The sequence below is a fragment of the Prosopis cineraria genome, unplaced genomic scaffold, assembly GCF_029017545.1.
Source record: "Prosopis cineraria cultivar Desert tree isolate PC_DT_omini unplaced genomic scaffold, ASM2901754v1 PC3, whole genome shotgun sequence".
NCBI classification, from domain to species: Eukaryota; Viridiplantae; Streptophyta; class Magnoliopsida; order Fabales; family Fabaceae; genus Prosopis; species Prosopis cineraria.
Window position 1 is genome coordinate 41,819,254 of NW_026555334.1, and position 15,123 is coordinate 41,834,376.

The 15,123-nt window shown below is 34.2% G+C and overlaps 1 protein-coding gene across 1 annotated transcript; it reads right to left on the reverse strand.

Moving 5' to 3' along the window:
- On the reverse strand, positions 1-2,661 carry LOC129306871 (zinc finger protein JACKDAW). The gene is made up of 4 exons (XM_054947645.1): positions 2,238-2,661; positions 1,954-2,123; positions 1,473-1,869; positions 1-1,228 (listed from the first exon to the last, which is right to left on the reverse strand). The coding sequence occupies exons 2-4, from the start codon at positions 2,072-2,074 to the stop codon at positions 271-273; spliced, it is 1,476 nt and encodes a 491-aa protein (XP_054803620.1). The 5' UTR covers positions 2,075-2,123; positions 2,238-2,661; the 3' UTR covers positions 1-270.
- Between the last annotated feature and the right edge of the window lie 12,462 nt (positions 2,662-15,123).

Genomic DNA, 15,123 nt, shown 5'->3' on the forward strand with positions numbered 1-15,123 from the left:
TAAGACGGAAGACAAAACAATTACAAGAAAGCGAAAACAACAACGACAACAGCTACAATTAGGAGAACATGCATGATGATGATGACTCGGAGTTCGCTGCTCCTCGGGTTACCTCAGACATGCAGTGGGCCCTGGCACAAGGGGTGTCTCATTGGTCGAATCTTGAACTTCCCAATGAGCCTTCAAGCTTGCCTTGTCTTACTTACACATGGAGGGCCTGCCTTGCCTAGCTGGCTAAATTATCATCAGTAAGAACACAGATAAACAACTTCAATGGTTGGCGGTGAATTGGGTTAAACCCATGGGTGAGCCGATGGACGCAAACTTTACCAGCTCTTGGGGTAGAAATGGAGGAGGATTCCCGGCTCCTCCTGCACCACTACCGCCCATGCCAAGAAAATCTCTTGTTAAATTATGTTCCGACGAACCACCTGGGTAAAGCTTCAATTGCACGTGTTGCTCCTGACTCTGCTTTGTTCTGGTCTGCGTCACGAGTTGGTCAAGATTAGTGTTCGTTGTATGAGTGAACGAGCTAAAGTTGTTATCTGCTAACACAGGCTCAGCACTGCTAGTTGAACTGAAATTCCGGTGCTTGTTGGCGTTGTTATCACTGAGATTAGTCGTCGTCGTATGGGAAGAAGACGAGGTCATCACTCCTAGAGTGCCACTGAAAATAGAGGGATTGTTGTTGCTGCTTCTGGTGGAACCCATCTGAGCTGCCTTCTGAAGTAGAGCAGTCGCTGACATGGGAGAGGCTGGTTTTGACATGGCTTCTCCTCTTCTCCCACTGGATACTAAAAGTCCTGCGTTTGTTGAACTCGAAGCTGGCATTCCAAAATTACAAGACCCAAAAGCGTTGTTATTAGCTTGGGTCGTCATTTGTGCCATGTGATCACCCAAACCCGAAGAACAACTAGAAGACCCGTAAAGCCCTCCCACATCCAGACCATTGTTTCCCTGGTTCAGCCACATTGACAAGCTTGCCCTTTGCTGGTCCGCACATGCTGAGTTCCCGCCCATCCCCATTCCATTGAAATCTGGGCGAAATCCGTGCGAGCCAAATTGAGAAATTACTTCTGCGTTGTTTTCGAGTGCCAGACTATGTTGTGAGCTCATCGTATTCCCTTCGTTCTTGAAATTCAGATTTGTCGGGGAGACTGAGGTGAGCCTCGCACTCTCTTCTGCTAAGGCGTCGCAGAAAGCTCTGTGTGTGATGAAGCTGTCTTTTCTGTTCATGTTCAACATTCAGGGAAACCGCTCATTAAAAGCTGATCATTTGCCAATTTAATGCCATGAAACAGGGGACTGAAGCATTTAATTGATTTTTTCGTCGACGAACAAAGACTGCGCGAAGACTTGATATCACATGTCTTCCGTCTGAGTCTTAAAATTGAAGTGACATGGCCACTTCCTTACTTTCACCTCCTTTCGTTAAAGAGAAAAAATACGAATTATAAGGAAAAAATATATACCTGGAGAATAGGTTCCCACAATCACACTTGTATTCTCTTGTTCCACAAGTCTTGGTGTGAGCTTTCCAGTCAGATTGGACTGCATATTTCTTGGAACACTTGTCACACTTCCACTTCTTCTCGCCATGTTTTCTGCTAAAATGCTTCTTTATGCCAGTGAGGTCTCCGAGTGCTCTGGATGGGTCATGGTGGACGCATGTCTTCTCCGGACAGATGTAAACCTTCTTTCGAACTTCTTTGTTGGACCTCTGTCGTAACTTCCATGGCAGGTTGTGACCCCTCCGGTGGAGCTGAAGGTTCTGATCTCTCTGAAACCCTTTGTTGCATATTTCGCAAATGAACCTGTTGGTGGCCATGAGAGTTTTCGGTGAAAGTGCGATGACCTCCGCATCTGGATCTGCTCTCAAATTCCAATTCCATTTGAAAAAGAAATATGACGAAATGAGAAATTAAAAGAAAAGAAGAATGATGTGATTACTACCCGGTGTTCCTGGGAGATTCCTCTTCTTCTTTGGAATAGGTTTAGGGTTAGGGTTTGGGCTTTGTTGAGGAGCAAAACCTCCGATGGTAGTGGATAAGGAGAAAGGGTCACCGGACATCATTTGCGTATGTTGGAAGGTTTATAGCAGCTACGTAGCGACGCAGTGAGACCTGAGGACCAGAAGCAAGCAGCTAACTTTCAAAGGGTCTTAGACAGTACTAGGAACAAAACAAAGGAATTGGATAAGTAAAATCCAAATCAACATAAATTGTTTTGGATGGTACCGAAATCTGCAAGAGGTGGCTGGCTTTGTTTCTGCCAAACTCAAGTAAAAGCCATAAACGAGAATCGCAAGGAAAACTATATACTAATGCAGAGAGCTGATGCGGACTCTTCCAGCTGGTGATCTGGTGTCTTGTTTGTTTGATTTCCACGGGATAGAATCAAACACACCCATATCTGGCTACCTAGATAATATATCCGAGCTCTCTTTTTAGCTTCTCTCTCTTGGCTCACTCACTCTCTCTTAATATGCCTTTTACGCTCCTGTATGCATAGTCTCTATCTCGTCTCACTGGCTGGCATCCCTCAAACAAGGTCAGCCATATATTTTGATGTGTCACTCCACGCATCTCTCTCTATCTCTCTCTGTGACACACAGACACACACAAGCAGACACGACACCAGCACACATCTGTGGAAGAGTGTGTGTGACGGAGTGAAAAACTATGCTATTGCCTTTTGCATAGTAAACAAGGAATTGGGGGCACAAACTTCATTCAAATTTTTTTGTCTTTTTATTTTGATGAAAAGGCTCGTATATATAAATACATAAAATAGGCTAAGCCTTTGCACAGACGCGAATGAAATGACACAAACACCCCATAGCCCAGATGCATCTTATAATATGTTGTGCCACCTAGTTGGGGATTGTGGGGCTGTGTGCTTGGTTAAAATGATGGTGGGGTTGACAGAAAAAGGGCGTTACCTTTATGAGAGCTTTTACCTGGTCTAGAATGATTAAGCCATAATTACAGTGAAGACTCCTTTTTTAGCATGCGATGAAGAGATTAGGGCAGGGGCACAGGGGTCAGAGCAACGTCCTCAAACACATGCACACAAAGATGGAGAGAGAATGTCTACTGTTCTGTAATTGTGGGGCCAGTGAATGTGTATCTCTTTTCCCGATGCAAGTTGATAGGACCGTCCGTGATACCGGTGTCTGTCCCTGTGTCATGGGGTGGGGCCCAGACAAGGGAGACGGTGGGGCCACTGCACCGTCCATCATCCCAAAAGTGGGAGTGAATCTGTGCGTTCCAATGATGCTCGCCTTCCCACTGGGTTGCAGTAAGAGGAGGAAGTCAAATAAAAGTCACACCTCTTTTGTTGATTGTCGTGGCAAGTACGTATACACGTACACATTACGATAGAATTGCATAAAACATGTCCCACCAACATCGTCGTAGTGTTCGGCATCACCATCGCCAGACCACATTACTTCTTCTTCAAATCTCCTGTATGATGCGTACCCAGCTTTGTATACATTTGTGCGTGGTGTGTGTACATGATATATTTTTTTATGCTCTCCCAACTTTGCTGCATTTTGCGATTCTCGTGGTATGGAAAGATGATTAAAGTATTTGAGAGTAGTTTTTTTTTCCTTTTTAAATGGTCTTCAGATGGAAAATTGTTTGCGATGATGATTGAGTAGTTCTTATATTCGCCCGTATTAAAGCATATATATACTTGATATATATAAGTCATTCCATAATTCCGAGATCCAAAAAAATACAAAAAAACTGGTGATAATTTAATTAGAAATTAAAGGATTTGTTTCTCATGGCATGGAAATGTGATTAAAGAATTTATGAGATCATTTCATCACTTATTCAATGAGTTGATGATAATTTATGTAGGGCAGGGTTTGTCATGTTTGTTGGACGGCGGGAGCCGCGAGTTGATTATTTGGCGGATTTTCTAAAAGTCGAGTACTGACACTTAAGTAAGTGCATTATTTAATTGCAATTTAGCAGTATATCGGTTAAATCGTCATTCTTGATTAGTAATTGAACATTAATTTAATTATCTTTCCGGATATTGTGAAGGACTGACATTAATTTAACAATCTCTGTCTCCCTCTCAAAAAAAAAAAGGAAGAGAAAATTATGTATAAATCTTGTGGAGCAGACTTATTTACCAATAAATCTTGAGAAATTTAGAAACTATAGCCAGGTCCCTTGAGACTTAGGTATAATTTAAAATTAGGCTGTAAAGATAATAATATCCCTGTTGGCCATATATTACATCAATTGAATAATTAATTTATAATTATTTTATCAGCAATTTACAATTAAAATTTTAACTTTTTATAACTGCAATACGAACGAGTAGTTCGAAACAGTTTTGAAACTATAAACTATATTAATAAAATCATATAAATCTTTTAAATAAATAAAGAATTTTATTTGAATTGAATTGTTCGAATTGTATAATCGTCAACTACTGACATTGGTAAATGGCCCAAAGCAATTTGATTATAATTCAATTCGTGACGATCATAAGTCAAAAGTTCATATTCTTCAGTCATTGATAAACAATTTGTTGGACAATACTCAACACACTTACCACAAAATATACAGATCTCAAAATCAATATTGTAATTAAGCAATCGTTTCTTTTGAATATCAGTTTCCAGTTTCCAATCAACAACGGGTAGATCTATAGGACATACACGAACGCATACTTCACAAGCAATGCACTTATCAAATTCAAAATGGATTCGACCGCAGAAACGTTCCGATGTTATTAATTTTTCATAAGGATATTGAATAGTTACAGGTAAATGATTTGTGTGGGCTAAGGTAATAATGAAACTTTGACCAATGTACCTTGCAGCTCATACTGTTTGTTGACCATAATTCATGAACCCAATTACCATAAGGAACATATCGTGAATATTTATGAATATTTTTGTTTTGTTTCTTTCTCTTGTTTGAGACAAGTTATGAATATAGAATATCAATCTTTTACAGTGAAAACAGTTAAAACGAAGTTGTTAATAATAGATTACCCAAAGAAATAGGTAAAAGAAATTTCCATCCAAGATTTGATAATTGATCCATTCTTAGCCTAGGCAAAGTCCATCTTGTTGTGATAGAGGGGAACAAGAACAAATAAGTTTTAGCTAAAGTAATAAATATACCAATTGTAGTTCCAAAAACTCCACACATTTTATTTATTTCAAAAAGCTCAGAAACAAATATGTACGGCATAGAGATATTCCAACTGCCCAAGTAAAGAACTGTTACAAATAATTAAGAAACTAAAAAGTTTAAAAAGGAAGCAACGTAAAATAAACCAAATTTGATACTTGAATATTCGATTTGATAACCTGCTACTAATTCTTCTTCTACTTTTGGTAAATCAAAAGGTAATCTTTCACATTCTGCAAGGGAAGAAATTAGAAAAATAAGAAAACTTATAGGTTGATGCCATAAATTCCATCCCTAAAAACCATGTTTTGATTGCACGTCAACTATATCAATTGTACTTAAACTGTTAGATAATCTTAGTCGGTGATAATATTACTGTTCCCATCGCTATTACAGAATCATCCATGAGATTTTTACCTCATACGGCTCCTCGAAGGCCATAAATAAATCTAAGGGACCAGGCCGATTATTTATCTTGATATATCCCTAAGATAGATAGGATTCAAATCCATTAGATGGTCCTGAATTAGACCAATTGAATTCTGTCTGTTATAATAATAAATATAAAAAGGTACTTCTGAATTGATCTCATCCCTTAATAATTTGAATTTGTTGAGTAATAATTGAATTCTTCAATACAATAAAATACTTCTTTAGAATTTTCAATAACCCGTTATTTTTGATTACGTAAAAAAATTAGACAATAATTTATGAATTATGACATAAATTGTATTTCTATAAATATGGATATAAGAAAGAATCTTAAAGGGATCCTTCTTTTTTTTTAATTGTATTCTATTCTTTTGTATTTTTTCGTTCCTATTTTTCTTTTTTTATGTGCAAAACAAAAAGGGACTTAAAAAAATTAAAGGATTATTTCATTTTTGATAGTTATTTATTTAATCAGTGGATAGGAGCATACTCTGGATCGAAATTGTGGGGAGTAGCCTGATTTTTTCTACCAACTTAAAGCCCCAATTTGTATTCTTTTTATATTATGTAGAAATGCTCTTTTGGAGAATTTACATAATCTCCATTACTAATCCTTTGCGTATCTTGGTGTTTCTAACCATTCACGTATTTTTTAGCAATTTCCCCTTATGGTAATACATCTATGGTAATTTATACAAATGATAGTGAAAACTTAATAAGATTGGTCTTTTGAGTTCGCTTCAAAACAGGATGATTAATTAACCAATTTTGGGGTAAACGCTTTCTTTTGCTTATCATTTTTTTTCCACTTAATTCTTATACATAGAAAATGAGACTCAATATTTTTACTATGGATTCAAATGAAATTCAAATCATAGTGTATTAATTCTACATATCAATAATTAGAATTAATATTAAGAATTTTAAATAATTTTCTATTAATTTATATTAATATTCAATATTTTATTATATTCTTAAATATTATATATTAAAAAATATCTATTTTTTATTTTATTAATAAATTGCCATCATATATCCAATAGTTAAATGATCATATGTTATTAATAAATTTTAATATTAATTATTTAGAATTCTTTATCAACAATTTACAAATACAATATTAACTTTTTACAACTGTAATTTTACATATTAAATAATTAAACTGATCAGTTTAATCATTGAATATATAAAGTTATAATTGTAAAAAAATAAAGTTATATATAATAGTAAAATGCTAATGAAGTAATTTTAAATTATTTAACTGATGTAATGTATATATATTTAATAGAAACATTATTTTCTTTTTATCTAAATTTTAAATTATACTTAGATCTCAAGAGACCTAATTGTGGTTTTTGAATTTTGTGAGACTTATCTGCAAATAAGTTTACTTTACAAAGCTTATATATAATTTTTCAAAAGAAAAAGCTCATTTGGGCGAGTTGGATAATAAGATTACTGGGTGGTCAAAATTATACCTAAAAAACGTTAACAAATAAATTAAAAGTCTTTATAAATTAATTACTTATCATTAACAAGTGAAGTTTTCACATTGTCAACAACGTGATTTGATCATGCATTCTCATGAAGTGTGAGTTGTATGTTTATATTTAATTGCACCAATCTTCCACAAAAATGTGTATTCATAAACTTCTAAACTTTGTTGTTATTATTATTATTTTTTTACCCCAACACCAAATAGGTACGTAAGACCATCTATACTATTGAACGCAGGCAGCGAAATGAGTGAGGGCTAAATCTCACTGTCCACGATGGTGCTTTGTCATTATTTTAGTTCTGAACCTCGTTTATTTGGAAGGATTTGTCTAATTTGTAAATATATGTCTGCACGTGTTGATGGTTATGCAATATACTAACTTAATTACATGCTATCTGAATTTTTCATTAGGTAATTTGAGAAGATTTTCTTCCAAGCAGAAATAAATAAACTCATTCATTGGTTATAGTTAAGCGAAGATTATTCCCACAACTACAAACACAAGCTCAGCAATAGATCTGAGGATACTTAACTGATAAAGACACCTTACCTTACGACCCCATAATTGATGAGAAGTTGGATTATCATCACGCCAATGCAATGAAACGACTTAAATCAATTACCCATGTGATTTTCGGATTTAATAATTTCCTGATTAAATATACTTGGGGCCCCCTCTTTATATCAAAATATATTTCCCCGCCTTAATTTTTCTGGCGTCCATTTGACTTTTCATCTTTGTTTCAGTTTTGCTTTCATCCCTTAATTCTATCCCATTTTAAATTTTTATCCTTAGCTTTAACTTGAAATTCCGTTAACTTGATCTTTCTTTATAAGTATTTTATTATAATAGCGTCAAAAAAAAAAGTTTGAGTAATTTTTTGAAGTTTGAGTAAGACAATATTTAGGAGGTGATATAAAACAATTGATAGAACCAGGACATTGTACCAAACTCAAGGTTAAGATGGGAGCGTAAATTAAAATCTAAGGTAATAGTGTTAAGGTAATTAATAGATAAAATTAAAATAAAATCAAATTAAGATAAGGAAGTGACTGACACAAAAATTCAAACGATTTAATTAAATTTAGATAAAGTTGAAGATAAAAAGCATAAATAATAAAAAAGCAAATCAAGAACAACTTTTAATTAAATTAAATTAAAAGTATATTTTTGCTACTTTTTTTCCCAGTCATTCCAATATAATATGCTCATGGGTTAATCTTACAATTAGCGCAGGATACTCATCATGGATAACTTATTATATCTTTAGATTCCCTTTAGATTAAATTTTTTTCCATATAACTAGTTTAAAAGCACGGCCCACCAAATCGATTAGGTGCATTCTTCAAACATTTTACTTTTAATTCTTCACGTTTATTTGTTGATTAAGCAATCTATTTACCGTATCGTGAAGGAAAAAAATGCATTAGAAAGTCTACATCAACCACATACTCATATATATATATATATATAGTGTGTGTGTGTGCGCAATAAAGTCTATATAGTTACTGTGATGATGGGTTAATTAACAGCTAAACATGCCATGGTTCCACGTGACTGAAAGCCATATAGATTTTGAAAATCAAGTAAAATTGTGATTCATCGGAATAACTTTTTTCTGTCTATTTTAAACAACCGCATATATGTGTCCCATATGAACAACTTTTTCCATCACAAGCAACTACACCACGACAGCATTAATTGCTTTTCCCTCCCTCGACTCGTCAATAAATTAAATTAATCGCTACCAAATTAATCAAATACCAACCGGTTAAAGTTATAATGAGAACTATTATCCTACAGCGCACGAAATGCCTAAAACGATAACACATTTAATTTTCCCGCTTCTTTAAATGGCAACGTTACGTTGAAACTTCATTTTTACCTTTATAGTAACCTTTTTTGCATGCAGAGAGACCATACATCTCCATCGAATTGGTCCCTATATATATACACTAGTATTGACTTTCAGTGCAATGGTGTAGATAGGGAGGTTGAGGTGAACCTTTAACGTGTCCTCAAATGCACAAATCTACATGGTTACGCAATTAATAGCAGAACCTTCCTTCCTCGTTCGTAGTCCTTTTCCAATCTACATACCCAAAGAATATAATATATATAGCTCTCTTTAGCTGGCCAGCTATATATATATATATATAGAGAGAGAGAGAGAGAGAGAGAGAGAAGGCATATGCTGATATGCAGAGTAATAATACTATTCAGTTACTTTAGGTTGGATTTCTGATTAAGCTATATATATATTACGATCTCATTTAATTTGGTTTCTGATTAGAGTGCAAATAATGTAGCAATGGGTTTGAAAAGGCGAGGCCACTTCAACTGTCCCTCTTCTCTAAGCTGTCACTTTTTATACCAAACTCGTGATAGGTGTATGTTTATCAAAAGTAAGACTGGAGCAATTAACCTTAAGTACAAAGAAAAAGTTAACCCTCCAGCTCGACAATATTTAGTTATAGTGACAATGTGTATTTTAGTATTATACTTCCATATTATCATCTCTTGACAAGACTGATTTTGATAAATAAAAAGACAAGTGATTGAGACTGCGCATATGGGGCCTTGGGCTGGCCATATATAGTGGAATTGGTGGATATAGAAGATTAGGTGAGAATTACCAATCAAAACAAGAAATTAAGAATAATATTTGTATACATGAACCGCCGAATGATCAGGCCGGTTACAACCATCTTACAATATAATATTGTAGTTCGATGGAAGCCCAGTACAAAAATATAATTAAAACGATCCAAAGGGCAAACTGATGACGTGTTGCACACAATATTATATTTGATCAAATACGACTGATTTTGACTCGAATCATCGAGAGCTTCCCTTCCAATCTGCATTAATTGTGTTCCCTCATCCCCATTCAAGCATCCTATGCTTTTTAACCCCGCAAGACAATCAAGTGCTTATCACTGAATCGATTCATCAAATAATAATAAACTTTGATCTCTCATTTCCAGCCCTGACCCACTGAAGAAATGGAATTAAGCTCACAAGGTATTATCTGCTCTCGCTAGTTCATCATATCAATACCTATATATGTCCGACCAGATCATATCTACACATGGTCATGATGATAAAGATTAAAGCATCATCATCGATCATATAATACTGGTTACGTTATGTTGTTGGGTTTGCATATATAATGTGAGATGTTAGTTGGGAGAAGAGAATGTTGTTGGAAACTTGGATGATAGATGATATTATGTAAGTGTAGATGGTTTTGGTTTGACTGATAGTTCTGCAGCTGCTTCATTTGGTGATTGGTAGAGAGGGATGAGATAGGAGCTGAGCTCGTGGATAGACACTAAAGCAACTTTTCAGAATCTTTTGATGAAGTTTTTAATACGTACTCTATCAATTTGGTGGAAGAGTCCAATTAGAAATGAGCACCAGCGGATCAACAGGTACACTGTGCAGGATCTTTTGTTATGATCGATCTTCGTCCTTGCTCACCTTTTTCGCTTTCAAAAAAGGAATCAAAAGCTATTCAGAAAAGCAGCGCCAAGCGCGGAGCCATGAAGCAATAATATAATTGTGTAAAATTGATATCTAACTCAGAGACGGAGAGCTTGTAGTAGTATCACGACAGCATAAGAGATTAAAGCTGCTGCTTTTAAACTGAAACACATGATCCTCTCACACATTTTAAGAGTCCAGACATTTATTCCATATTTAAATAAGGTGACACCTGTTCAAAATTGTATACGTTTATGAAACACTGTCACGTGTTCCTAGTTCCAACAAGTTCAGCTCTCTCTCTCTCTCTCTCTCTCTATTTCTGAGATTGTTGTTACTTATTTCTCAGGTCCAATATATAAATGATGCATTATTCTTTTGGGTGTTTAACACGAAAACTGGATCCTTAGAACCATTCACCAGATTTTCTGCGTCACGAACGATACTGCAAGAGGACATATAAGGCAACCTCCTCACGAGAGGATACTATGAAGAACACATCATTCAAAATGTTTGCAATTTCATTTATAAAGATTTGTCATTTTTTATTAATTTTGTTTCTAAGAATATCATTAGTCATACTCATTTTCTTGCTAGTGAAGCTCATTTTATGGAGAGTTTATTTTATTTCTTTGATATCCCCCACCTAATATTATATTAGGAGGTATATGGTGATTGAGTTGACTCTCTTTAATCTTGTATTTGCTTTGTTTACTGTCACTGCTTATGAATTTCAGTTTTCATAAAAAAAAAATAATAATAAGGGTACTATAACTGAGTGCCCTTTGTTTCACTTCAATGTTTTCAACCAACCAGCGCATATATAAATACAAATTTAATATTTCATCTATGATTTGTTTACGAAACATCCTCGTCCCTTTCACCGTTAACTTAAATAATAACTTTTTTTTTTGTCATAGTAATAATAACTTTAACTTGATTCAGAGTAGTTTTGAAAAGTTAAAAATACTTGACATTTAACTTTGCCTTCTAAAAAGAATAATAGGAAATATTATTTAAAAAAAAGATTCATGCAATAATGAAAATTACCTTTTTTTTATTCTTTCAAAAAAAAGATGTACACTTTCTTTAATTACACGAAAGGCTTTCAATATTAACTCATCGAAAAATGGTTAAGACTGACTTTGGCTGATTCATGAAAGAATAGCTACACCTGGTTATGTTTAGAAGGAAAACATACAAGAGAAAGAATCGTTTATACTTTCCCATGAGGGAAGACATTGAATCATGATCTAGAAAACGTAGAGCATCACCACGATAATAGAAAATACGAGTACTCATAAAGAAAGAAAGAAAATGCGAGCATAAATCTATCCACTTATACAATAACCAAGAAAATCTAATATATCAGACTTAATGCACCTGCGTTCGACTGATCACCAGTAAAGAAAATTTTCAAGAGATTTTTTTTTTAAGCATAAACTATAATATTGTGCGCGAAGTCTAAAGTTAACCACAGTGTTAATGGCCCGTAACTAGTGCCAATTTCTGTAAATTTTATTATACCACGTAGACACAATAAGAGGAGTTTTTTTTTTTTTTAAAAAAAAGAAACATATTCATATCCCTATATAGAGCAAATTAAAACAGGTAAGTCTTTGCTTTAAAAAAAAAAACAGCTTAGTCTTTATGAGGATTAAAGATACTTTGTGCTTAGTTAGATATTAAGATAGATTCAATGGATCTGGCCATCTGGGTTCAAATCTTAAACTGCGTCTCTAATCCGAAGAATTGGTCACATAGAGCGCAACCTTTTCAGTTTTCACACACACAAACAAAATCAGAGGGGAAAAAACACTTCTGGACCCTTTTAAAAGGGACAATACTAACAGTTAGGATCAGAGACGGAACTACCTATGTGGTGAGGGGGGCCATTGTTTTTTTTTTCCCACCTCGTCCTATATATTTATATGATCTCCAAATATTTAGTCCCATAAAGAAGTTTCAGAAAGGATAAAAGAAGTCTAGTATACCTTGATGCAATATTTACATATATTTATGTAATATTCCTTCCCATTTTACTTATAAGATATAGAGAGAAATTTTTTTTATCCTATTTATAAGTTGTGTCATTAAAATTTTGATGCTAAATTTTTCTGTTATCCTTCATTAGCAATTTATACATGCACATACTCCTTTTATTTAAAAACATAAGATATTTTTTTTATGTTAGATATTAAAAAATACAAGATATTTTTAATTTTTAATGTGTAATTAATAAGTTTATTTTCTAAAAATATTTTAAATAAATAAACCACCCAACTATCTACCTTTAAAAGAGACATCGTATTATACAAAAATATGAAAAAAATGATATCAATTTAAAAATAATTAATTAACTTCTTTGATGTATAATTCAATTAAATATGTATTATATTTTTTAATGAAAGTAGTATATATTTTTTTTACAAAAATTGCCCCCCCTCAACATTTAGGATCTTAAAGTTTTAAAATTAAAATTAAAATTTTCAATAAAAAAATATGTGGACCAAAGTATCCCTATTCAGTCATGAACTATGTGACTTCAAGGGATGAGTGGGAGAACAATGTTGATGGGCCCAATGAGGCTCCACCACATAGAAATTAAATTGATTTGAGGAGAGAGAGAGAGGGGAAAAACAAAGAGAGACTTGTGGATCTGATTGATGGGTCTCATGGGCCCTTGGTGGGCTCCCCCTATGGCCCGTCCTTATGTCTGTTGGGTTTGTGTTCTTGTTGTTCTCTGCTTGTCTCTTTTAGCGCTTCATTGCCTCCCAAGAATATGATGACGTCATTCATCCCATTCAGAAACACACAGGACAATTTTTTTTTTTTGGGATATAATTTTTGGTTCTTATTTTTTCCCCCCTTAATTCTCAATACAGTGTCTTAAAACTATGGCTTAGAACAACATAGTCCTTCAAATTGCTTGACTCGGTATAATTTCAATTCTATAATTTTTTAACTCAATAAATTTATAAAGTTTGTAGAATCAAAATTTAGTGTCTAAACATCAGTTAGGAGATAGTTTAGAGACTAAAAATTAATAAATTATATTACTCTCTAATTTATTTTCTCTCATCCTAGCCCCACTTTATACCCTCACTAATAATATCATGTTTGCAAAAGGGACTCAGTAAAGGCTATCAAAATCGATGCGGTGGAGCACCAAATAAATAAATTAACAGGAAGAGCAAACCGTAAGATTCACTCAATTCCACACAATTTTGTAAGTGCGTTCACATTTCAACTTTTGAGCTCGAGAAAATACTCAGAACAACTTCAACGCACGTCATAATCATATCCCTCTTGCTTATTTATTTATTTTTTTAAAAAAATTGATTCGAGACTCCACGCCATTCGCGCATACAAGACAAACCGGAAGCCTCGGTTGATCATGATAACAAGCCAATTAATTCGTTCATATAATTAACTCTCTCAAATACATTTATGAACTAGTGCAAGTGTTCTGTAGTACCTTAATTTTTTCCCCACGAATTCAACATCTAATTTTCCATCACTCTTGACTTTACACACCCAAGTTTATGAGCTGTACTGTGAAGAGCACTGAATTGGTTCTGCAGTTCGTATAGTTAATTCAATTAATGAATCGTGCACTGATTGAAAGACACAGAGAGATGCTGCATTGTATGAAGTGCAGAGGCAGTGGAGTGATGTGAAAACAGGCTGTCAAGTGAGTGAAGAAACAAGATGAGTGATTGAATGGATGAATTCCAAGGAAAAGAAACCAAAATAGAGAATCAAGGAGGTTTTATTGTGTCTCTTGCTGGGGGTTGCATTCACGTTGGGTTGTTTCTTGGAGCTTTGTGGGATGGGACTATGTATGGTGTTTGGTGGGAATACATGACGCCAAATAGAAGCATCCTCTTCTGGGTTCAGACTTCAGACCACCCCTCCACCCCTCATTGCCCCAATCTTTCTTTTCAAATTCAAAAGCATTCATGCAGTTACCTCTCAGGCCCTGTAAGTTACTAGTCCGTTAAAACAGTTACCTTTCACCTAAAAAATATTTACTTATGGCTCATATAACTAGTTATTATTTCCCCGTTAAAGTATCAATATTAATTACATATATCCACTAAAAATATATCGCTTTCTTGCATTTTTATTTTTTCAATTAAGCATTAATATTAATTATGTCTTTCCATTAAAAATTTATTACTTCTTATATAAGATTAACTATATTATAAAATAGATTAGCTATATTATTTACTGCGAGTAAAATGTTAGAATTACCATGTTACAAAATTTTAGTAGTTAATTTTGCTGCTAAAAACAGTTGGAAAAATGATATAAAGATAGATAAATGATAATATATTAAATCTCTTGAATAATTTCATCTCAATTCCAAAATTTTATTCACACTGAACTGTGTATATCTCATTTTTCGTAGTGTTGGCTCAAAAGAAGGTAGTGTTGGACTCGGTGACGATTTGTCACCTTTTCCACTCCGTGTTTGCTAACTCGTCTCTGCAAAAATGTTTGACAGCACGAGGGAAGCTACAGTGTAGACTAGTCCC